Genomic DNA, 26,088 nt, shown 5'->3' with positions numbered 1-26,088 from the left:
GATAAAATGGAATAAAAACTAATACATGCTACAACATGGATGAACCTTGAAAACATTATGTTAGGTGAAGTAAGCCAGACACAAAAGGCCACATATTGTATGATTCCATTTATATGAAATGTGCAGAATAGGCAAATAGATTAACGATTGTTAGGGGGAGGTGTCAGGGAGAATGGAGAGTGACTAGTGAGGGGCATGAGATTTCTTTTGAAAGTGATAAAAATGTTCTAGAATTAGATTGTGGTGATAGTTGTACACCTTTATGAATATACAAAGAGCCACCGAATTGTACATTTAAAAAATAAATTAAAAAAATTAAATCCCTTTACAGAGCAATATAATTATAAGAGAAGATTTCAAAGCTGTGCCTATAATTTTGGCTCACAATTTATCATTGATTTTTCTGTAACAGAAATCAACATTTGTTGTTGATCAACATGGCTACTATGAACTTGAGGTTTTTTCCACTTGCTGGCCCAATAGAATTGATGCGACATACTGTATTAGACTTTCTTTATCATTTTAGATGACTCCCAGCACAGTGAGAAATGTCAGGGTCTGTTGTTCTTTATTAGAAAGAAGAATAAGCTGTGGATTCCTTCATGGATACCACAGTGGGGGAAGATATAAAAATTCAGAGTTAAATAGTTTTTCACAGTTCAGTTAGACACATAACTGCACATTTAATATTAGAAATCAGTTTCTTAAATGCAAGTTGGTATATAGTGTTCATATGGATTAGGTGAGTACTTCTGGAAATTAGTGGGATGGTCAGGGAGGGCATCCTGGAAAAGAGAATGTGTTTCCACAAGCATTTATTGAATACCTACTGTCTGCTAGGATTATTGTTTGATGCTGCATATAGCCAGATAACAGCTATAGTCTCTGCTCCACAAAGACAGTGGAGAAGACACAGTTCTACAGAGCAGGATTGTAAATGCTGCTGTGAAGGTAAGCACAGGGAAGCCTGGACAGAGGAGATGATTCCTGAGCTGTTAATTGAAGATTGAGTGGGGTTGACAAAGGTTTGGAAGACAAAGGTGTGCTGGATTACAGGAACTGCAAATACCTCAGTACATTTGGATTCCAGGGTACAATTAATGATAAGACAAGTAGCCTTGAAGTCCACCTTTCCTAAGAGAGTAGGAAATAAAGAAGTTTAAGAGAAAGCATAAGAGTTTCAGATTTACAGTTTAGAGAGATTACTGGCTGTATTATGGAGGCTGGAATAGAGGCAGATGAGAAGGAAGGTGGGGACTTTTCAGGAGACTGTTGCCCTAATTTGAGAGAGAAATCATGAGATGATGGAGAGAAGTAGATGAAGATAAAGGAGTTAAAATGAATGTGGCTTACTCATCACTTTGCTGTGTAACAATCTGACTGGTAGGTCCTCTTTCCAGTGCACCGTCGCCTCTTGCATTTTCTTTCTGACTCCAGCCTACCTCCTCAGTCTTTTCTCCTGCTTTTCTTCATGAATATGTTTAAGTCTTCTGCTTACTGTACCCCGAATAGGCTTGCTGATTTTCTGCCTGCTGCCTTTGATCACACTTTTGTCTTTACTTGGAATGGAGCTCACCTCTTTTCTTTACCTGTCCAGATCTCTGACTTATGAAGCCTTTGGGATCATTCTGTGCTAGAATTATCACTTTCTTCTCTGAAGTCATAGCACTTGATATTTCTATCACTCATTAGCAAATAATTATAATTTGTTTTGTCACATCTCTCAGTTGCTTTGGATCATTAGTAACTCTTGAACTGTTTTAAAATTATAGCAGGCAGAGTGATATATCGATATGATGGCTTATATAGTGGACTAAGAATCAGCTCTTTTGAATGCCATTCCCAGCCCTAACTCCTCGTGTAACCTGGGGAATTACTTTTGCCCCCTGACTAGAGTAGTAACACTCAGTTGTAGAACACTTGGAAAATCTTAAAACCTGCAAAATGAAGCAACCACTAATCCCACAAGCATCAGAGATAATCACTGTTCACATAGGTAATTTTTCTTGTAGTATCCTCCTCATCCTACATGATTTTTCTCTCTAGGATTATGTGTATGTGGCCATGCAGCATAGTTAGGATCTTCCTCTACATGCTATTTTGTAATCTGCTTTTTTCATGAATATATTTTGGGGTTGCTGAATCTAAACAAGGATTTTTAAGTGCAAGTTGACATGCAGAGCCAAATTGTCCTCAAGGGAGGGGTTGCACCAGAAAACTGAATAGTGATTATCTCTGGAAAGTAAGGGAAGGAACTTTTGCTTTTCAACGATATATTTCTATGTTGTTGAATGTTTATTTTTATTATCATGAGTCTGAATAACTTTAATAGTTTGAAAATGATGAGAATTTATACTTCTATCTAATCCAGACTTCTACCTGTATTTAAAAACAACTATACCACCTACTGATTAGATAGATAAAAAATAACATCCTGTCATGTTCATTCGACTGTTAGTGAAATTTGACCTTTATCATGACCATTTGTCATTTTTTTCTTTAGTTGTTTCCTTTGCCTCCTAATGAGTTGGATCTGAGTCCCAGTTCATAAATACATGTGACCTTTCACAAGTCACTTTAGGATCTGTAGGCCGTAGTTTGCTTATGAGTAAAATAAGAGGGATGATACTTAAAATTTTTTGAGGATTAATGGAGCTCATGTATTGAAAGTGCTTTGTAAGCTGTAAAAAGTATATAATTGTATTTATTGATTTTGTTTATTGATTTTGTATTGATTTTGATTAGTTAATGGTTATGAACAGTTGCCTACTTTGCTTTTTTTGCACTCATTTGAAGAAAGGCTAAAAAGCAGAGTTTCCTTCATTAATATTTATTTTGGTACAGTGTCAGATCTATGAGATTTGCCATTGGAGGACCTGGTTTGTGCTGCATTTCTACTACTTATTAGTTGTGTGGACAAACAGTTCTTTTGGCCACGACCAGAAATGTTCAGGGAACACCTGGCTGGACACACATCAGAGAGCTCTGTGAACTGATAAAACATTCATTCAAGCTCAGGAGGCTGTTTAAATGGATGATAGTACAAAGGAACTTGTTTATGCAAATTCCACTAACTGGATTCACTTGCCCTCCTCAACCAGTTCTGCCCCTCACAGTTTTGTGAAATGAAAATTGGTCGAAAGTATGATTCTAAGGCCTGAGAAGGTCTGATATGGTCTTCTGAATCGTCAAAGGCAGATATATTTCCATTCAACGTGATTTTTGTGAATTCTGCCATATTTAGATCCCTGGAAACGTGGATGGTGCCTTACGTCTATCAATTATCCAAAGCACTGAATTCGGGATAATAGAGAAACGACGACTTAAACAACTCTACTGAGTAATAGATGACCTCCTGGCCTCCTGTTTTTGACTCGCGTGTTCTCTTTTATCCAAGGACAAGATGTTACAAAATTAATTCAGAGTGACTCCCAAGGGTAGCCCTCATACTGAACCCATGGAGGAGGGTGAATCACCAGCAGCAGAATGTTGGTTCCCCCAGCACTGTCAGGCTCTTCAGCCATGAGACAAAAAAAGCTTTGGGAAAGTTTTTTTCTGATTAATTCACAGCATGATTCACAGAAGAAAACTTCTAGCTTCTCATTTTATTTTATTTTTTAAAGAAAGACTTTTTTTTTTCTTTTTATGTGAGTATGTGTTTAGTAAGATGAGGTTAGAGTCCTCAAATGAATATTTAAATTAGCTCTTACTGGTAGCAATGGGACTGTTTGCTCAGTTAACTTTTATTGTCCTGGGATGCTCACACAGTAGGGGAAGGGGAGAGAGGAATCTCAGTGTACAGTGCCTACATATCTGTCAAGCTAGTTAATTCATTTAAAGTATTTAAACCAAAGGATATTATTTTTCCACAGTTGAATTTCAAATGTCCCTAAGCCTTTCCCCATTATCTCCTTCTGTCTGAGAGCCCCCACCCCCACATAGTACATATTTACATACAGGGGGACTTTCTTGTTTCTGAAGAATTCATGTGAGGCAGGCATTTAAGTTCTCCTTGAGAGTTGTCTTTTCAGAGCAAAGTACAGATTCCCTATGTGTGGACATTTGTGGTCCACTTAAACTGGCCTCAGCTTTTCCCCTTTCCTCGTTTCTTTCTGTTCTACACAAACCTTCTGTTCAGTCTCCAAAGAGTTTTACACTCCCCCTTTCCTTCTTTTGCTGGTCTTTACGTTTTCAGTACTTGGAACATTTCCCTCAGGAAGCTGCTGTTCTCATCCTGTTTGTATCTTCCTCATCTCTAAAGGCCCAGTTCAAATCCCACCTCCTCTATAATGGACACATTGTGATATGCCTACTGTGGGCCAGGTGTTCTATTAGACCTGTATGTTTTTTTTTTCTCCCAGAGTTTAAAATAATCCTGTAAAATTATAACTATTATTTGCAATTGAGAAACAACCACAGAAAATTAAAAAGTGACTTGAACCCAGCTACTAAGTGGCAGGGCCAGTATTCTGGCTCAGGTCTTTTTGACTTGAATGTTTAACTCCACCACACTAGTGTTCCCTGAAGTCTTCTGGATTGGACTAGCTACACCACCCTTACTTCACACTTTTTCCGAATATGCTCTTTTGTCTTGGTTAAGTGTTCTTGTGTTTGATGGTTAATCGTGTATTATTACCCTGTCACGTTCTTGGGTGGCTAACTTCTTTGATGATGCATCTTTTCTTGTAGTCTTTTCTTCCCCGCAAGCTGTGCTTCACAGGCTTTTCATTGACGAGTTTTTGTCTGTTTATTTTCTTAGTAAATGATGTCCACCAGCAAGTGAGTTTTTCCTCCTTGTTGTTATTATGTTTATAATATTTCTGTTTAGTTCAATTAGTCACTGACATCCTCCTATAGTACTTATCTCCACAGTAGCGTGAACAAATTGCCCTCCTCTCCTCTCTCTGTTTTTATTCCCTTGAAAGGAGAAACAAAAGAACTGTCTTGGTTGGAGTCTCTATTGCCCCCACATCCCCCAAAAATAACCAACAGGAAAATTAAATGGAATGAATAAGACCACTAAAGTTGCTACAAAATACTCCTAACCTAATTCATGTTATCTGTCATCTAAATCCCCAAGACTTGGAAAGCTCTCTCCTTCCCAGAAATTCCCATTGATGGCCATACACTGAACTCTTGCCTCCATTCATAGTGATTATTCCATGAGATACATTGAAGATTTTGCACAGATGCAAAGTAAAGAGAATGGATTTTGAATTCTTTAGGTTCCCGCAGAGCATAACTAGGAGATGGATCTTAGTAACATTAGAAACTAGGGACTGGGAAGAAATAGTGGTTATTGACAGAATTTAAAACGTGGATCTTCCACGCATTGTGGGTATAGTTTCTGTGTTTTCTCCATCTTTGGCACCGTGATATGGATTTAGGAGGTAATCAACTGAAAAGCTTTCTGAGAGAAGACACTGTGGTGTAAAATGAAGACTGTGAATATGGCCTTGTACAGTGGATCTCAGTGCAGCTCTTTGTGTTGAAACATTAAAGGCTACACACTGCAGGAAAAGAGGAATGAACTTCTGGTAATCATAGGCATTCCAGTGAAATACAGTTCGCTGTTTTATGTTTGGCTGCTGACAGTATGCACATTAGATATCAACAGTGAATATAAAGTAAATTTTATTGGTAATTTTGTTGCATCCTTTAAACTAGTGTTTTTCAGACTGTGATTTGTTATTCATTAGTGGACTGTGAAATCTGTTTTGTGGGTCTTGTTTAACATTTTAAAAATGTATTATTAAATAGAAGAGAATAATATAGAACAGAAAATACAGAGTGAATTGCACATAGTAAGGATATCTCTGTGAAACTCATTTTTTTTTGGTCTCATGCACACACACTAAAATGTATTTCTTATGGTGGATTACAGTCAAAAAGGTTTGAAAAAGTGTTCTAAAGCATGACTGTCAGCACAAGTTCATAGGATACCAGATAGTGATCTGCAACCCTTACTGAATTCTCAGCTGATGCTGGAGACAACTGGGACAGATTGGGGAGGACAGTTAGAAGTGTCTCAGTGCTCTGGAGGAGCATTGTCAACCTGGTGATCAAGTCTGCTGCCTTGGTGAAGACCAAGTTCATTATTCATTATGCCAATGTGATTCACTGAAGAACTCTGCCTGTGATTTAAGACTGGAAACCTTGTTGGCATGCTATTTTAAAGCTAAGCATAAAAACTGATTATAGCTTCTTGGTTGAGGAGAGGTGTAGGGGACCTTGTAGGGAAATATTTTTCTTGAGATTTCCTCTTATTTTTCTCCCTCTGCTTCACTTATATTTTGAGACAATAGCTGAGTTCCTTTGGGATATAGAAAGGAATGGACTCTGTAATTTGGGGGATTGTCCAGCATCAGCATCCCCTTCATTTCTAGAATTATTTTCCGTTGTTGCTATAGATGCTGAAGAAGATGCAGACCTATGACTGGAGGTGAACTAAGTTCAGCCTCTAGGATCCTTCTTTCTCAGACTTTTAATCTGGAGGGAATGGCACACATACATAGGGGTAGCTTGAGATCACTCATGGAAGCAGCAGTCAGGAGTCCACTTATAGTAATGGCTGGTGACTGGTGGCCATGCTAGAATGGCGTCCTTATCAGACAGTTCCTGTGTTCCTATTTCTTTCCCTTTTTTATCCTAAGGTAAGCAGAGCTGGTTTCTCTTGTTTGCACCCCTAAACCCTGAATGGTTAAAGAATTACAGGGAATATATTAGATGCATTTCTGCCTCAAAAGCACTTGGTACATAACACAGAGAAGGAGTAGGCAAATAGGCATTAGACACACAAATACATTGGTAAAGGTCAGCAAGGGGTGGAGGGATTCAGGGTTGTTTCCCGGTATTCCTCTAAATTAAGGTACCTACCTTCAAGCTTTGTCAGATGGTATATCAGCAAGAGGTTCTATGTCTTTGCATCATGCCATTTTGGAAATACAAATTAATGTAACATTAGCTGTGTTAGGGTGCAGCATAATATGGTTTCAAACATTTATTTGTAAGATAGGATTTGTTTCTGTTATTTTTTTAATCTAAACGTTTTAAAAAGTCTTGAGTATATTCACAGAAAACTGATTTTCTAATGAACTGTGAACTTTTTGAGTGTGAGGCAGTCAAAACTTACTTTAGAGTAAGAGATTTAGAGAAATCGTGAATCTTCACAACAACCCTGTAGAAACTTTCATTAATCTCATTTTACAGAGGAAACAGAAACTCAGGTTGAAAAACTTGCCTCATGTCACACAGATGTTAGAGCTGGGATCAGACTCAGGTTAGGGTGACCCCAGGCCTCTAACCTCTTTTGTTCTGTAAGGAACTTAAGAGGTTATGTAAACACTTTTTTACTGCACAGGATTTGAGCTTAGAAAGCTTAAGAGGCTTGTTCAAGACCAGGCAGATCCCAGTGGAACTGGGATGGAACCAGGGCTTCTTTCTGTTGGGTGGTTTCTCTTTTTACCTACAGAACTAGAAGCTGGTGCACAGACACTGTCCTCAGTCAGACCTTGCCTTACTTTACCACATTGTCTACCTCTTTCCCATACTATCCCTCCTGGTCTGCATATTCCTTCCTGCACATCCATCTTCCATTGTTTTCCTTCCTCCTGGCCCTTCTCCAGAAAAGCTGCACCCTTCCTTTCTTTTTAAATCTTCTCTGCTCTTCAAAGCTGGGAACAGATTCCACACTCCCTGATCACTTCACAGCCCTCTCTTGACTCCTGTAGTCCTTACTACCTGTGTCTCTCAGCATCCCCTCCACATTCACTTTCTTGAGGTTTCGCGCTTATACATTTATCTTGCTAGCTATTAATAGACTGTAAGGGCTCAGATTTAATTGTGATACTTCTTTAGCTTCCCCCAAAGCCTGGTGCTTTGCCTAAGGAAATGTGGCAAACTGAAAGGGCAGAGAAGCTGGAGGCCGAGAAAGTGTTTGAGTCTAGTCTCGCCATGCACTGGCCACTTGACCGTGGGAAAGTCTGAAGCTGAATCTTCTCATTTGTGAAAGAGACTGTGAGACTTGAATGTGGTTATAGATGTGAGAGCCTTTCCTGAAGCTATAAAGTATCATACATATGCAGGGTTTTTTGTTTTTTGTTTTTTGTTTTTTGTTTGTGTGTGTGTTGGTACAAATGCTTAATAGGTATTTTAGGAATGAATGGTTGAAAAGCATATAAAGTGAAGACAGACTCCACCTCTCATGTTTGGAGTATCCATTTCTGCTACATATTTTTGACCTCTATATTCTGTGCTCTTTAATAACCCTGCAGTTATATTAATGGTAAAAGAAGAAAAAGGGGGGAAAAAAGAAAAAGTAGCAAAGGAGCTTGATACAATGTAGCTTTTAGGAAAATACTTATTGACTTTAATTAAGCAAAGTACTGTATTTACTTTGATCAGAAACTGTCTCTCAGGGAAAGCAGGCTCATTGGGAGCAGTGCAGAGAGCCCCGACCCATCCAGTTGGCATTGATTGTTTGATCATCCCTAGAAGTTTATTGTAAATGAAGCAGCACTTACGGTTCTGGGGTATTCCTGGAATTGCTGCTATAGTTATAAGTGAGTTATTCTGTGTGGCAGGAGTGGCATATAGAAAAGCCATAATTCTGACCTGCTTACGGGAAAAAATAGCAGATTTTGTATTTATTGTGTAGTCTTTTTGGCTGGAATCCATCAGCTTTGCACAGTATCTTGAGAAGCTTTCATCAGAACAGTTATTCTGGGTCTCGGTAAAGCAGGGGGCGCTGGGAGCAACAGACACAAGTCACTTTCAAGGCTCCCTGAATAAATGGGTGTGAAGCCCCTGGTGATGAGACCGAAAGGGAAGCAAAGATGCTTTCCCTGTTTTGGTGTGTACGTTAGGCCTCTAAAAGGTTCCGTGCCCACATGGGGGTGGGGGGAGTCTGTGCCAGGGGCCACCAGAACTTTCCTCCCCACCTGCAATAGTGGTGCCAGAGCAGTGTGTTAGTTGTGGGCTGGAATGCAGGCAAGGCTGGGCACTTTAATGATTTTTTTTAAAATTATTTTTTAATTTAGTTTCATGTATAAAGTACATTGGTTAGACATCTATATAGTTCATAAAATGATCCCCCCAATTGCTCCCTCCCTACCCTGACCCTCCACCTAGCCAACGTATTAATGCTAACTGCATTCTCTGTGCCTTGCTCTCCATTCCTGGGACCATCCATCAGCTACTAATTTGTACTTCTTTAGCCCTTCACCCCATTCTCCCAGCCCCCTAAACCCTCCTCCTCTCTGTCTGACACTAAATTGTCTACTATATTTGTGAGTCTGTTTTTGATTAGTTTGTTCTTTTTATTCCTTAGATTCCACATATAAGTGAAATCATATGTGTTTATCTTTCTCTGTCTGACTTAAAAACCTTCTAGTTCCATCAAAGCAATATCTTTTTCCATCTCCTTCCTTTTCATATGTAGGGGTCTTGTTTTTTTTTATCCTATCAGCCACTCTATCTTTTAGTTAGCTTTGCTGGATAAATTATTCTTGGTTGTATATCCTGGGTGTTCATTATGTCGAATATTTTTTGCCAAGCCCTTCTGTCCTGCATAGTTTCTTTTGAGAAATCAGCTGCCATTCTTATGGGTGTTCCCTTATAAGTAATTATTTGTTTTTCTCTTGCTGCTTTTAATATTCTTTCTTTGTATTTAACCTTTGGCATTTTAATTATGATGTGTCTTGCTGTAGGCCTCTTTGGATCCCTGATTTTTGAAATTTTCTGAGCTTCCTGGGGTTTTATGTCCATTTCCTTCACCAGGTTAGGGAAGTTTTCCATCATTATTTCTTCAAACAGCTGTTCAACATCTTGATTTTTTTCAGTTACTTCGATCAGACAAATATTTGGAGCTTTAATAGTGTCCCATATCCTTCTTAAATTATCTTTATAGTTTTGGCATCTTTTTCTTGCCATTCTGATTGAGTGTCCTGATTGGCTTTCCTGTCCTCTAGATAGGGCATTTGATCCTCTTCTTTATTCATTTTGTTTATTCCTTTGTTTATTCCATTTAACATACTTCTCATCTCAGATAATGTGTTCATTTCAGACTGCATCCCCTTTATAATTTCCATTTTTATGTTTTTTATCTTTGTTGAAGTTCTCACCGAATTTATCTACATGTCCCAAAAGTTCATTGAGCATCTTTATAACCAGTGTTTTGAACTCTGCATCTGTTAGATTACTCGACTCCATTATATCTGGGTCTCTGTTCTGTTCCCTCATATGGCTTCTGCTTCTTTGTCTTCCCATTTTGGCCACCTTTCCGTGTTTGTTTCTATGTACTAGGCAAAGCTCCTAAGTCTCCCGGTCTTATTAGTGTGGATTTGTGAAGCAGGTGTCCCGTGGCACAGTCCTGAGAGGGGTTCGGCTGCAGGCCAAACTTAGCCCAAGCCTCTACCCCTCCGGGGCCACCTGTTAAGATTCAGAAAGCAATCCACAGATGTTATAGATAAGCAATAGGTGCCTCAAAAGGCCACACCAGAAACCGAGGCTGCCTCCAGTGTGAGTCTCAGCAAGAAGCACTCGACTAGCTGAGGATACACCTGGATGTGGCTTGGATGGGGCCGCGAGTTGGGGGAGGTGGGGTTTCAGGGAATCCTGGGCACAGCGACCCCTGTTATCCAGTTTGATGATGTCAGGGCTATGGCGACGCTGTGTTCAGCGCACTGATAGTTGGGGAGGGCTCAACAGGGAACAGTGGATACCCCGGCACTTGTGTAACAGAGTGAATCTCACCTCAGCCCTCACTCCAACAATGTCTCCCTGTAAGTCCCTGGTGCCGCCTGAGTGCAGCCAAATCGTCACTGGTGCTCAGCGACCAGGTTCGTCACCGCAAAAATCCACTCATGGATGTGGCCCCTTTAAGAGGCATCTGCCGCTGCCTCTGTCTCACTCAGCCGCTAGGGACTGGGCAGCCTGCATCCTCGCTTCTGCCATTGCATGGTGTTTTCTTGGACTTCTCCCGAGTTGTATGGCTTGTTCCTCTAAATCTCAGGTGATATTTCCTTACTGCTACTCTTTGTTTCCGTCACAACTTTGATTTGGTTGCCAGAGGGATAAACAGAGCCTCTATCATCTACGCCATTTTTTTTTTTTTTATCTCTCCAATGATTTTTTTTAAATTACAGTTCTTTCAGTCTCTGAAGGGAAGGGTCTTGGAATGAGATCAGTCTCCTAGGTAGATGTTAGACTATCAGAAGTACAAAAAAAAGGGGGGCGGCTAGCAAAGACAGTGGTGTTGGTGATGGGTGCATCTTAAAGCAGGTTTTTCCCCTCTTATGGAGAAAGCATGATCCTTGGAGTCAGGAGTCATGTCTTTGACTTCTGGCACTCCACTCCCACTGACTGGCCTAAAACCTTTCCTGCTTTTTAAGGGAATCAAGTGCAAGTGCCTAACTGCATGTGTGAGCTGTATATGTTGGAATTCCTTCTCCTTGACTGGAACTGTATGCTGTCAAACTGTAATCAATTTAACAGAAATTATGGCAAAAATCTGAATGCTTACTGCCTGCTAAATTCCATTGTTAGGCACTTTATTTGCATTAACTCACTTAACGCTTAACAGCTCTATGAGATATACACTATTTTCATCTGTCCATTTATAGCTGAGAATATTCAGGTTTAGGGATGTTAAGTAATTTGCCTAAGAGTCCAATAGCTAGTAGGTGGGAAAGGCAGGATTCAAACCCAGGTCAGAATGATGCCAGCTCATACTCTTAACTGCTCTTCTGTGTCATCTGAGTTTATGAAACGGGAGTTTGATTTGTGACTTGGCTTTTGCTCAGAATCTCTATTTATTCTTTTGTTCTTCTAAGCAAGCTCACAGCCCACTTTAGTCCTCTGCCATAAAGCCTACATTATACTGCTTTAGTGCATAACACCTTTCTAAGCGCTTTCACATCTTATGGCCTCATTTGAAAAAGGCATTGTAGGAGCTTGATGAGGACTTTTTGAAAGAGCTTTTTGATCCTTATACTGACCCTTTTGACAGGATTTTTCCTCTCAGATTAATGGACGGGGAAACTGAGGCTCAGAGATTAAAATAACTTGCTCAAGGTCGAACTTGCTAGTTATATGTTGAGTTATTAAGGACCCACACACCCTAGAGTACTCTGATTTTTCATTGCGTATGTTGCTTAGTTTGTCACCTTCATTTAACAACTGTTTATTTATTGATTACCTAATATGTGCTGGTGATAAAGTGCTAAACAAGAGATGATAACCCCCGCCTTCTTGGAGCTTGTATTCTTGTATTAAGTTTCCTTACCAGTCTTAAGACTAGCGCCTGCTGAAATAGTTTTTTAAGGTTTAATATTGTTAGTCTTAAAATTTCTTAAAGTATTAAACAGTTGATTTCAGGACATTTTCTAATTACATTTTTTTCCATTTTTTTTTTCTGGGTTCATACCTTAATTCATAAACATTTTATTTATATTTTCTACTTCAGAAATCAAAAACTTTGATTCCTTTAACCTAGTTCCTATTTGCCCTGAGAATATTTGCCGGCAGCACTTGCAGCTGCAGCATTTCCCCAAGATAAGTCGTGGATTACAGTCCTAAACTTACCCCAAAGTTTGCCATGAAATATCTTGCTTTTATTATAATTTTTTTTGCATCGCTCTAATCCAGGGGTCCCCTGGTCCCAGGCTGCAAACTGGTCCGGTCTGTGATGTGTTAGGAACTGAGCAGCACAGCAGGAGGTGAGGGGCGGGTGAGCAAGTGAAGCTTCATCTGTATTTGCAGCCGCTCCGCAGTAGCATCACCGCCTCAGCTCCACCTCAGGTCATCAGGCATTAGATTCTCATAGGAGCACCGATCCCTGGTGCCAAAAAGGTTGGGGACTGCTGCTCTAGCATATTGATAGTCTTTGGAAACAAATGACATCATTCTATTTATAGTATTCTGTTTTCAGTAGAGGTAGGTATTTCCATTTTCAAAATATAGTAATTCTTGATCGCTGAAAATGTCAAATCCTAGAAAGCATAGCATTCCTACGCGTGATGTTAACATCTTTCTCGGTCATTAGCCGAAAATTCTTTCGATGAATCTGATTTATGTATATGTTTCTGTTACATTAGGATTAGAGACAAGTTCTGTTTAGAAATAACTCCAATAAATTTTTATATTTTATTTTCACATTGAAAACCGGTCAGATTTGTTTCAGCCTCAAAGAGCGTGATTATGTAAAATTAAATTAACGCTGGCAGTGAACTGCACTTTTTTTTCTAAACAGGAAATGAGTTTAAGGCACACCGGAGGTATAATAGTTTCTTCAGTAAAAATAATCAAATAACCAAAGCATTTTAATTTGATTCTCGTCATTGATTTTAACCACCATCCAGTCTATTTCTATCTATTTCTGAATTTGGCAGTGGCCTTTGACCAAAAGCAGTCATGTTCTGAAGATTATATTTGTGAATATTAACATGTTCTGTTTTTATATCTCTTTTGTCCACTATTCAAAATTTAATTGTATATTCTTCCTCATACAGATACCTGTATTTCAAAAGATGTCCTTGAAAGAGGGTTTCAGTATCTTCAGACACAGAGTTTTGGAAGTTTGCATCTTGGAAAATAGTTGTGATATTCCATCTCTTGTAGTTAGTCCTGTTTAGGCTCATATAATTGTGTTTTGTTTTTGTTACCTTTCCCTCATTTAGAAAGCATCAGATAGGCTTGTCTCTTGCATAAGACTTTTATAAACTAAAAAAAAAAAAAAAATTGAAGATATACAAAATGTCCCTGATTTTTTTCCCCGTGAAAAGTAGCATCTACAGGATGCAGCCACAAGAGGAATCCTCTATCATGGAAAGAAAAGCATTTTCTTTCAAGTCCTTGAAAATTTATGAGTAAATTAGGTGGAAGAATTCACTGCTATTATCAAAAAGCTTTTGATTTCTCACTTTTATCTTTCTCATTTTCTGAGCTTCATTGTATTCACTTGAGTTGGGAATGGAACCTAGTGAATCACGTTATTTTTAAAGGGTATCTTTTGATTCCTACTGGTCAGTTTTTCTAGCATTAAAGATTTTCTTTTTGTATCTTGAATTGATTTCTTGGAATTATTCAAAGTACTTATAAACTGATCTTTCTTTTTTCCTACCTGTTCTAAAAATAAATAGCTGGAGCATATTGTTTGGTTTATTTGGAAAGAAGTGTTATTTGAATGAAGCCATTACATAAATGCTGTAGCACCAAAAACTGCTTGTCATCCTGAATGAGGACAGTTGTCATTTCAAATAAATTGAGCAGCAGTCCTAGGTTTAGTGCTTAGGATGGTCTCTAACATATCTTTTAAGCGCTGTGTAGACGTTTTAAAACTTTTATCATTAGAATATCAGTTTTCTGAGAATAGGAATTTTGTTGTTATTGAATCAGCATATAAAAACATAGTAAATGGCATATTGTCTAGAAATTCTGTTGTGGATCTTGTTTTCTCAGAGTTTAATCTCTAGGCTAAGCATCACAAATTGATACATTTTATTGTTCTACCCAGTAATACTGGAGGTCAGTTTGGAAATTAGGTACAGTGTGATTTCAGTATAATGTTGCTTGCAGTGGAAAAAGAATAATGGAAAAACCAACCTCTCCTGGATTACAGGTTTTCATAGAATCCTAGTTCTAGAAGAATCTTAGTGATTTTTCAGATCTTACGTGAGGCTCAGAGCAACCCCACAACTCCTAAATTCAAGTAACATGTAATCTGATGGTGCATATTAAAATGCTTTGTGAGTTCTCAAGAGGTTTACGCTGTAGCTCTTCTTAAAGAACCTGAGACTGGTTGAACTTGTAAATTTCTTCCTGCTCTAAAAGTCTCTGAGTATATGACTCTTTCCTGGTTTGGGGCAGGCTTCTTAATGCTCTAAAGCATGGAACTCATCCGGTCAATTTTCATGCATCCTCGACAGTAGAATATAGTGGTATGTTGCGGAAACCTGAGGTAGAAAGGCCCCAGACATACTGATAATCGGGTAGTGCTGTTCTTTGTTCAGGTTTAAAAAGGTGTATTGGAGGGATTTCTCTGTATATGCAGCTGGAGAGACCAGACTAGCTCCTTCTGTCTATAGGGCCTCCGCACATGCTGATCCTTCACCCAGACTACTTTCTCCCCACCTCCCCAGATATTTATTATGTCTCAGGTCAGTATTACTTTCCTCTTGAGCCCCCTGGTAGATCACATTCCTGTTATTATATATGCTCTCTTTTGCCTTCAGGGCATTTTAAGCTCTTTATAATTACCCATTTCTGTGCATTTTCGTTTGATTCCATTGGTCCTGTAGACTATAAGCTCAATGTAAGCAGGAACCATATTACTCTTGTTCTTCATTGTGGTCTCCTGATATAGCCCAGTTTTTAGCATGTAGAACTGATCAAATATACTTGTTGAATGAACTTCCTAAATGTGACATTTGAAACCTTGCTTCTGAGCTGAAGCAAGGCATTATTAGCATGTAGGTAATTTCAGATTGCTGTTTTGATGCAGGGCAGGGTACCTAGTCACAAAATTCAAACAATTGATTATATTAAAATTTTAAAAGCTGAAAATATAATAATTTGTTTTTGAATCTTGTTATAACTGTCCATGTCAAAATAGCCAAATCAAAGTTCTTACATTAAAATTCATACTTGTGTCCCCTGCCTGGCCTCCTATCGTTACTTTTGCTTAAATCTCATCCACTGTAGAAAGCCTTCCCAAATTAGCCTTCTTCAGTGTTAGTCCCCAGAGTTAGCCAGAGGTACAGGAGATGACATTGTGACACACTGATTTTAGATTGCTTTTATGTTTTCATCTGTGGATTTTAAGGTCCTATGGGAATTGCTGGCCTTGCAGCCTCAGAGGTAACTTATCCCCATGTCCTTTTCTCCAGGCCCCCTCCGCTTCTGCCATGTAATGCCTGGGACTCTTCCTAAAGGTGGATTCTGATAAAATGTGTTGAATGACTGACAGAAAACTGAATCAATAATCTATATTAACTTGGAAACCACTTTCAAATTACTAAGGGTGGCTGCTCATTATTTGCAAAAGTAATTTGATTTTACTCTTAAGAGAATTTGTGAGAAACACCAAGGAAAGTTCTTAAAACAACACAGAGGTGTGTGTGTGCGTGTGTGTGTGTGTGTGTGTGTGTGTTTGTGTGGTGGTGGTGAGGATGGGACCAGGTACTGAAATTCTCTATAACCAAGCTGGTATTCATATTCAGTAGGCTTTGGGGGAGTTTTGGGGATCAGGGGAGCTTTAGTTGCTACCTAAGTTTTCAACTAAGAATGGCTTTAAAAATATTTAGTGAACTGAAAGCATTATCTGTCAGATTTATTCCCAGGCCTTCCCCCCTTTCACTATACCATGTGTTGTTGTTTCACTGTTAAAATGAGACAAAGGACAGACTGCATTGGGAGAAGGGTAATTCTAAAGGAAATGGAAATAGGAAGTGAAAGTGCACATCTTTGGGCCTCCTAAACTATTGTTCATAGCCCCAGGAGAGAGGTTGTTAACGGAAAAGGTAAGCAGTCTTCACTTACACTAGACAGGGCTCTCTACACCAGGAAGCAGAAGTCCCTGGCTTCCTTTTTTGAAGCAGCGAGAATAATATCTTCTTTGATATTTACACCCTAAGATGCCTCTCTGTCCTCCTCAATTTTTTTTTTTTTTCCTTTTTTCTTCCTCCCAAATGCTTTTTCCTGCCTGCTTATGATTTGGGCTGCTTCCTTAATGAAAGTGTCCTCTTATTTTCTCATGCAATTGCCTCCGCAGCTGATTTACTTATTTATCTTTGTCTTTAGCTCAGCTCTGAATGGAATTTGGAAAGTAGAGAAGAAAATCTAGTCTGCTTTTGGGGGATATTGGACAGCCGAATAAATGCAGGTATGTACATTTGTATATGAAAAAAGACAAAAAAAATAGCTTTAAAAAAGAATAATGAAACTGATCTTGAACCTGTACTATATCCTTTAGTTCTTAGATATCAGTATTTTAATTTTGTTCATTCCAAATGTCGAGTGTGTTGTTTAAAAAAAAAAAAAATCTCAAGTATAAAAGTATATGAAGTACAAAGTAAAAGTTAAATTCCTTTGTAATCCCTCCTAGATAGTTACCATTTTAAACAATTTATTGTATGTTTTTCCAGCTTATATGACCAAAAGAATGATAATATACATATTATGCTTTTTTTTTTACTTTGTAGTATGTCTATACATCTTTTGATGTTGGTTCATACAGCTTTATGAGCTTCAACTTTTTAAACAGCTGCATAGTATTCCTTTGTGTTACCGTTGCTTATTTTGTTTAATGAGTCCTTTCCTATTGGACATTGTTGGTTGTATTTTTGTTTTTCATTTCAAATAGTGCCACACCTTGTCCATATATGATTATGTATACTTGCCCGATTATCTTCTTAGAGTGAAAAGATGTAACATTGGCGTTGAATTCTTCCCCTGCCATGTCTATATAGAATCTCAAAAACGAAGGTTTATCTTACATTATGAAGCAAACTTTAGTTACTCTGTTTTCCACCTCTACTTGTCATTATGGGGTGGATTTGGGGGCTCATCGTTGAGTTTTAGAACTTTCTTGCTTAACAGTTGATCTGAACCTCAAAGTAAGTTATGAACTTTAGTCCTTCAGCCTGATTTCTGGAAGAGTCTGTTTTCAGGTTTATTTTAGAGGTTAAACAAGTAAAATTAAATGCCTCTCAGTTTGTAGCCTTGAGGCATATTTGGTTCATGTCCCTCTTGTAACTATCTTCTTACCTCATCAGGGCAGCTCATAGACCAAGCACATGAATTTAGTGAAGAGAGCTGTGACTATTGTCCACCTTATATAACTTTTCTAGTTTTGAGGACTTCCTTGGGTCATTCTGCAAGCACGTAAGGCTCTGTGCTAGGTACTTGGGATACAGAGATGAATGACACAGTCCTTGTTTTAAGGGAAGTGACTGCGCATGCGAGTGAGAGAGAAACAAGCACATGACTAGGCTTCGTAATTCCGTGTAGTTAGTGCAATATGGTGAGTCTGGGAAAGGGCATCTGTTTTAGGAAATAAGATTGAGGTTCAGAGGCAGCTTCCTGGAGGAGGTAATGTCTAGCTGAGTTTTAAAGAAACTTGAAGTTTGCCCTGAAGCGGTTGAGGTGGAAAGGTATTCCTAATAGAGGAATCAGCATGAGCAAGGGCAGGACGGTGAGAAAAACAGCATTGGGGGGTTGGGCAGTGTGGAGGGGGTAGGGGGGTGGGAGGGTAGGGCAGGTAATAAGAAGATGGTAGCTTTGTTGGTTTGAAGCAGGAAGTAAGAGGCTGGGGGTGATAGAAGCTGAGACTCGTGAGGCTAGCTGGCTTAGGTGACGGAGGACCTCTGTTAGGAGTCTGAGATTGGTCTGTAGATTAGTGGGGAGCTTTTGGAGAATCTGATTTGTGTTACGGAGACATTACTTTGGGGACTAAGTGAAAGTTGGCTTGGTAGGCAGGAGGAAAGTTAGGAACCTTGGGGTCAGGGAAATTAGTTTATAAGTCATTGGTATTGGGGTGAGGAGAAGAAAGAATATATAGGGCTTTCCCTTGTTCCCCTCTCCTTTCTGGCCTTGCCCAAGACTAAGTTGCTGGGGTTGGCTCTTTGATCCTAGTTGTCCTCCCTTTTGAGGGAGCTCACATGAATGACTTATTTGCAAGGCTTGTCAGCAGAGGGTTCTGACCTTTTCAAAGCAAGGCTTCTTGCCCTTACTCTGCTACCACAATGTGCTGCCCATCCTCCTGCCTGCCCATGGGGTGATGGTGACCTGGCTCCACTAATTAATTTTTTTGAGCCTTCCTTGTGGCTTATGAACATGAATTGCTAGTCATTTTGTGTGCATTACATTAGAGCCAGCCCCAGGTTACTGCCCTCACTGAGCTTGCAGTTTAGTGGAGGATAGACATAAAATTAAAAAACAGTGTAATTCATGCCATAGGTGTATTCAAAAGTTAAATGATTCCAGTAGAAGTAGCAGCAGTATTAGTAATATTAACTATTAGTGGTTCCAGAATGAACCACATTTTCAATTACGACTTGTGTGCAAAGAGAAAAATAAATTTGAGCCATGTCTAAAATTATTCTGAGTTTTGAGACTATGGTCTGACCATAATTAATTAATTAGAATGCATAATTGATTATTTTCCATAGTTTCACCTCTCGTAAACTCTGATGCATGCATTTGACTTTCAGGGAGGGAAGGAGCAGAAATACCACATATTTCTGCTTGTTTATCTTCATAGCACTCTCTTTTACCACCGGAACTTTTAGCACATGGAATGACCACAGTCTCATTTTTCTTACAGTATCTAAATATAAAAGAGGACTGCAATGCCATGGCTTTCTGTGCTAAAATGCGGAGCTCCAAGAAGACCGAGGTGAATCTGGAAGCCCCTGAGCCAGGGGTGGAAGTGCTCTTCTATCTGTCGGATAGGGAGCCCCTCCGGCTGGGCAGTGGAGAGTACACTGCAGAGGAGCTATGCATCCGGGCGGCACAGGAATGCTGTGAGTACTGGCAGCAGCGCCCAGGGCCCAGGGCCCATGGCAGGTTTTGGTGGCACACCATCCCAGAAGCACATCTGGGTAACTCTGCCCCTGGTAGCTCTCCTGAGTGGAAGGAGGTGTGGGCTCTGGGAGTCAGGGGTTCTGCCCTGTCTCTGCTACTTACTTGCATTTAACCTTAGGCCAATGGTTTGAGAGTTTCACTTTATCGCAAAGTGGCTTATTCTTGCTCTGTCATTAATGAATGTGGGATACTAAGGAATGATGCTTGCCTTCTGTGGAGGCTCAGTTTTTATTTCCCACCACCCCCATCTGTGAAATTGGAATAAAATCAGCACTAAATGAGCAAAACACCTAGCACAAAATTACATGCTCATTAAGTGGCATGTAATTTTAATAATTGCTCAAAATTTCTTTTGAAAGGTGCAGTCCATTCTTCTGTTTCTATGACCTGCTTCCTCCCCTCAGCTTCCACCCACCCATGTGATGCTGAGTTGAAGTGAGAAACTGAGTGTTTGCGGGTTGGTCAGATTGTCAAATTGTGAAAAGGACAGTGAGGTTGTGCACAGCACAATCCATTTTTTTAAAGTAAAGCTTGTTTTATTAAAGTTGCTGATTGCCCTTGAAAGGTGTAAACCAAACTGACTTAACAAAAAGAAGCCTCTTGAAATCTGAGGTCATTGGTAGTTTTTGCCTACCTACATTTAAATGACAGTTAAATCATAGAAACTTATAGATCTAATCCACTTAGATCCTAGTGATGGTTGTACAACTCTATAAATATACTAAGATTCATTGAATTGTACCCTTGAAATGAGTAGATTTTATGGTATATGTATTACTTCTCAATAAAGCTGTTTTTTGTGTTTTTTTTTTTTTTAATCAACTCATTTTATGATGATGAAGTAACTGGCTGTGATTTCAGACAGTCAGACATGTTTTATTTATATCATCTTTAGTCCTTAGAACAGCTCTGTGGGGATAGTATGGTTATTTCAAGAATCATCCACCTTGTTTATAATACAGCTTATCTAGAAAACCCATTTTCTTTTCGATATATATCTTTCTGACTAAAATGCTTTAAATATCAGAGTTCCAATAAAAGAGAGATAAGTGCTATAAGGAAGAGTATAGTAGATCTTTACTAACTAAACAACACTAGATAAAGTTGGCTGAGCTATAGATTATTAGGGGGAAATGCATTAATGTTCTAAAGTTATTGTAACTACATAGCAAAGTATATCACCTTTAAAAATATTTGTAATTAGCAAAACAAGTAGATGTAAATTGATGCTTCTAAAGTATTTTCAAAAGGCGTTGTTCTTTTCTCTCTTCTCTTGAGATTTTGTTTATATTGTTTGTTGTCTTAGCCAAGCTTCTTGCTGTAAAGCATAGCAGGTATAAATCTCAGTTTGTTAGCAAGGATCATTTGTGCAGAATCGTTGGGCTGCAGTTAATGAGAGATCAGGGAACTGCTGCTAAAGGAGATGAGAGCAGAGAGTCTGTGAGTCTGAAGACAGCCACAGCCACTGGGTCTCCTCTCTTTCTGGGCTCAGAGTCAGTCGCTTTGGGGCCTCAGTTTTCAAGCCCAGTTTGTAGAGCGTAAATGATCTCTTTTGTAACCAATCCAGGAGAAAGTTGCAAAATTTTTTTAATTTTAAAAATATGTGAATATGGAGTGCCATATATTTTTGTAGCTCTCATTATTATTATTTTATAGTAAGTGAGGTTTGGGGGCAGTATTATTTTCTTCCCTGTTTTCTTACTATTATATGGCAAATTTTTGTATTTTTAGCTCTCATTACTTCACCTCCTTGGTAGCTCTATCTTGGTTTGAATCCCAGCTCTGCATCTTATTAGCTGAGTAACCTTAGATCAGACTGTCTTGGGAGGCCATTTCTTCATCTATAAAATGGCAAAAATAATACTTACCTCACTAGGCGTTAGAATTTAATGATAAAAAAATTAAGAGTGTGTTAGATGCCTGATGCCTGACACTTAGCCCACAGTAAATGTTAGTATTGTTGTTATTATTCCACACTTTTATATAAAAAGATATGTTTGATCTTTCTGTGTATAAGTACTAATATTGTTAGAATCAGATCTGTGATGGAGTTACAAACAGATCCATGATTATAAATCAGTTATGCTTCAGATGTGTATGTCAGTGCACATTCAGATACGGATACGCATAAAGAAAGGCTAGGTTTCCAGGAGAGTCCACAAAGGCCGATTTATTATTGAAAAACTGTAATATGGCAGAAACATAGTCCTAATAATACTGGAACCAAAAGCCACTTGCCATTGTTCCCAAGAAATAATGCTGTTTTGAAGTTTAGCTCGATCTTTATGATAGAAGGAGGAGTTAACTTCTAAAGGGGTAATTCCCAGATATCTTTAAAGGCAGGCATTGAGGCATTCAGCAGAGGCATCGAGACGCCAAGGCATTTGTAACTTCTTAACTCAGTGTGTTCATTGGAGAGAGTTCCTGTCAATGTCACTCTCACTCTGAATGCCTAAGTTGGGAAACAAGTACCAGTTACTTCATATTCTCATATGTTTTTCAGTTAAGTTTACTGTATCTCAGTTTGAGACCTAGCCGCACATGAAAATGTCAGTCAGTATGGATTATTTGCAGTCATTTTCCTCCTTTTCTCACCTGTTTTTAGATTGCATATCTGTATAATTTTAATCATGGGCTCAGAAGTGAGTGAAATGGTGCTTTCCTGACTTCATAATCTCCCTTATCTTTTTGATCATTCTCGAATCGAAGGAGGCAGTTGGTGGGGTGGGGAAGCCCAATTTGGACCACCTTTGTTAAGCATATATTTTCTCGTTAGTTGGCTACTAATAAAAAATATTTATGCTAACTCTACAGAGTACTCAAGAAGTGTATTTATTATTAATGGTAATAGATTTTAATCACTGACACTTTGGTTATTTATTCTAACACAATTTGGTTATTTATTCTAACACGATTTTATGTACTATTGCCAGGAACTTCTTTGCATGTTTAATGTATAATTGCAGTATGTTAGAATTGTTTAAACGGTTTCTGTAGGAGACAGATTGGGGACTTCTCAAACTCCAAAATGTTTCTGACTGTGGTTAACAAGGTAAATATCAGGTGGGATCCAGCAACTTCAGATGACCTTTTTTTTTTTTTTTAAAGCGCGATTTGGTAAGACTCTGTCATAGACACTGTAGTGAGAAATATTATGAGACATTCATTTTAAAATGTTTTTAATCTGGTTTGCCAGGAGCTATAGTGTATATTCCTAGGGAGCCATAGTTCTTAATTTTTATGATTCAAACTGTCTGATTGAACATGATTGGAAGTCATATTTGCCCTAAGAGGATATGAACGTGACCTAGATTTTTTTTGGATGAGAGAATTTCTTACCTTTGCATATGTCATACATTGGAAACAGATGGCCAAATGTATCTGTCTTCACCTTTCTGGTGTATTCTTTACTTTTCCCCAGGTATCTCTCCTCTGTGTCACAACCTTTTTGCCTTGTATGATGAGAACACCAAGCTCTGGTATGCCCCAAATCGCACCATCACTGTCGACGATAAGACATCGCTTCGGCTCCACTATCGGATGAGGTATGGGTGCCTGCCCGCCTGGCCTTCTAATGCAGGAGGGATTAGCCTGGAGCCCTGACTCACTTACCAAGAAGGATTGTAGTCATTTTTGTAATTTATAAGTTTTGTATTTGCTCAGTATGAGAAAGAACTTCTTCAGTATTTGAAATACAGTTCAAGATGAATTTGATCACTGGCCTCTGCCAAATTATAGAAGAGAACTCATTATGATGCAGAGGGTATTTCGAATTGAATTAGCATACTATAGCAGAGTTTTTCAAATGGTGAGGTGAGTCATGGTTATGAATTTAATTTAGTGACTTGTGACCAGAATTTTTTTAAAAAAGACAGAGGCAAGAATAGGTAATATCAGCATATATACATATCCTAAGAATATTGTCTTTGAAAAGTTTTGTTTGAGATAATATATGTACTAGGTTATCATATAATAAAATATATTTCTTACTAAAAGGTGCAGCTAAAGAGATTGAGAAACACTGCCTGAAGTGATATCCTAGAAATCCTAGGTCGGTCTTGCTCTCAGGGGGTGGATGTTTTGAAGGATTTTGTTTAGTGGGGCTGTGATTTTCCTTCTGATGGGTATTTGCCTTTTCTCCCATATTGTAGGCTTGGTTAAATGTCACACAGTCTCCCAGGGTGGCATAGACAGTCAGTACTTCATTGCCGTTGTAGTCTCTTGAGTTTATAAGCATATTTGCTTTGTACCTGAATTGAACGTAGTTCAGCACAAGTTAGCGTGTGTTTAACAAAGGAGCTTAAAAATAGGATGAATACTTTTTGAAAAGGATCTTAACTTACATGGATGTGATTAAATCAGTAGGTTAGTTCAGGTGCTGATGCAATGCAGGGACATGCTGGAAAAGCCCTTGGGAGATCTTGGAGGCTCTCCACATATCTTAGCTGCCATTTCCTTTGGGAGTCAGTAGAGTTGTTAACGTTCTAGAATGGTCTGAATGTTTTTCTCAGCAGATGATGAACCAGATCTACTTTTTGGATAATCACATAGGGCTGACTTTTTCTCTTCTTTTTGTACTCACCCAAGGTCTCACCTTAGGAGAGGTGTGTGCCATGTGTGAGATTTCACACCCCAGATTTAGGGAAGCATTCACTCCGCCCAGCTGAGCTTTCCGACTATATTTGGATTTGTTTTTCAAAGTGTCATCTTGCTTTCTGTGGCCTGGTGGTCGGCTGTGTGATCCAGCCTTCAAACGTGTATTTGCAGCTCCCCGTCTAGGAAGGGGACATGTCACTGAATTCTGGTTCTTTCCCTTTTGGTTCTTCCACTTGGCTAGGAATCTCCACTTTGGTTAGAATGGTAAAATTTGGGACTGGGAAGAAACCTGAGCTTCCCTAATTCAGCTCTTCCAATATTTTAGACACTGATGTCTAAAAAGAGAAGTGAGTTTTCCAAAGTCACACAACTAGTGAATTGTCTTGTTAGCACAGCGCCCTTTTTGAGACATGTTGGTGGTGTGAATGCCTTGCTATTAAAAATGTCTGCCTGCTCCCCATTCTGTTAGGGGCCAGGAAGTGCATTGCTGCTTCATTTTTGGCACCTTGACTTTGTACCTGACATTGCTGCTTCAACAGGATATTGCTTTGTTACCACAGGCTCTTTGAACTTGGAAGAGAAGATCTCACCCTAAGCTAAAAACATTTGCATTACAACAAACTACAAAAAATCTGAAACCTCGTTATCTCACCACTAAAGAAGGTGTAATATCAAAATAAATGTTGGTGGCTATTTCAGTGGAATCCCAGCTCTATTTTGGGAAATACTCTTGTACTTTAAGTTTTCTGTTTTTAGATAATGATTTCGATAGTTATTGTTTTATAATATATGTTAATATAAAACTAGCATATTCTTTATTCCTTTTTAATAAAAATATTTTTTCATCCAAATGAATTTCATATCCATTAGTAAAGTTCTATAGAAACCTAAAGAGAATTTGTTATATATAATACCTGTACCTAAACTTAGAATTATGCAGTTATCTCTAATATAATTTTCTCAGAAATGTGCAGGGAAGACATATATCTGATTGATGTCTGTCTAATCTGTCTATCTCTTTCTCTCTCCTTTCTGCATTATTCATCCACATCATTCTGAAAAGGAATTTAGGCGGCTATCAAACTACATTTATTTATGTCATTCTTTATTTTTTTTCCATTAGCATGTTAATATTAGGAATTAGCGTTTGCCTCAAGTTTGATGAACATCTTCATAATTAATTTTAAAATGGAGTGTAGAATCTTTTCAATGTAGCTTCCAGTTTTGTCTTATTGAGACAAAATTAGGAAGATTTTAATTTTGGCCATCATCCCTTTAAAGTTTTTTTGTTTTGTTCTTTTTGTTTTGTCATCTTATTAGATGGAAAGGTGTCAACTTTTGACTATAGGCAATTTCTAGTGATCCAGCCTTGTTTTAGGCTCCCTTCCACCTTTAGTGAAGTGGAAAAACTCCACGTTATCTTTGATTTCCTCAGCCTAGTCCTTTTTGAACATCTTGCCAAAGCCAAAGCCAAAGCCAGTCCCAGAGGGCTCACATAGCAGCCTTGAAGAATGTCCTTGTTCAGAATGAAGATTGCATTCTGCCCAGAGGGAGTATGTTGGGCCCTTGGCTCTGCCAGGTCCAAGGACTCTTTATCTTATAGAGACTCAGCGGGATGTCGAAGAAGGGGACCATGGCTTGGACTCATTCAGGGAAAATCTGTCTTCAGGGCTTCTCTTTCAGACAGCCTCCTCCTTCCTTTCCCCCATTAACCCAGGTAACCTACCATATTGTACATAATTCTCATTTTCTTATCACCATCTTCCTTTACTGTCAGACAGAATTTACCTGTCCTGTCTTCATCCTGTTTAGACCCTTTCACCTATCGCCTTCCAGGCAGGCACCAAGAACTTCTAGTAGATCTCTAGTTATTGTATGAATGATGTGAATGCTCCATTTTGGGGTTTCCTT

At 38.7% G+C, this 26,088-nt stretch overlaps 1 protein-coding gene across 1 annotated transcript in view; it reads left to right on the top strand.

Moving 5' to 3' along the window:
* The window catches only part of JAK1 (Janus kinase 1), a 113,945-nt gene that overhangs the window by 53,091 nt on the left and 34,766 nt on the right, over positions 1-26,088 (top strand). The window contains exons 4-6 of the mRNA XM_039838457.1: positions 16,798-16,879; positions 19,322-19,520; positions 23,003-23,126. Coding sequence (XP_039694391.1) covers positions 16,874-16,879; positions 19,322-19,520; positions 23,003-23,126 — 329 coding nt within the window. The 5' untranslated portion in view covers positions 16,798-16,873. The remainder of the gene's footprint in view (positions 1-16,797; positions 16,880-19,321; positions 19,521-23,002; positions 23,127-26,088) is intronic.

Source organism: Pteropus medius, unplaced genomic scaffold, assembly GCF_902729225.1.
Source record: "Pteropus medius unplaced genomic scaffold, Ma_sr-lr_union100, whole genome shotgun sequence".
In the NCBI taxonomy this organism is placed as follows: domain Eukaryota; kingdom Metazoa; phylum Chordata; class Mammalia; order Chiroptera; family Pteropodidae; genus Pteropus; species Pteropus medius.
This window is presented reverse-complemented; position numbering and strand designations above follow the sequence as displayed.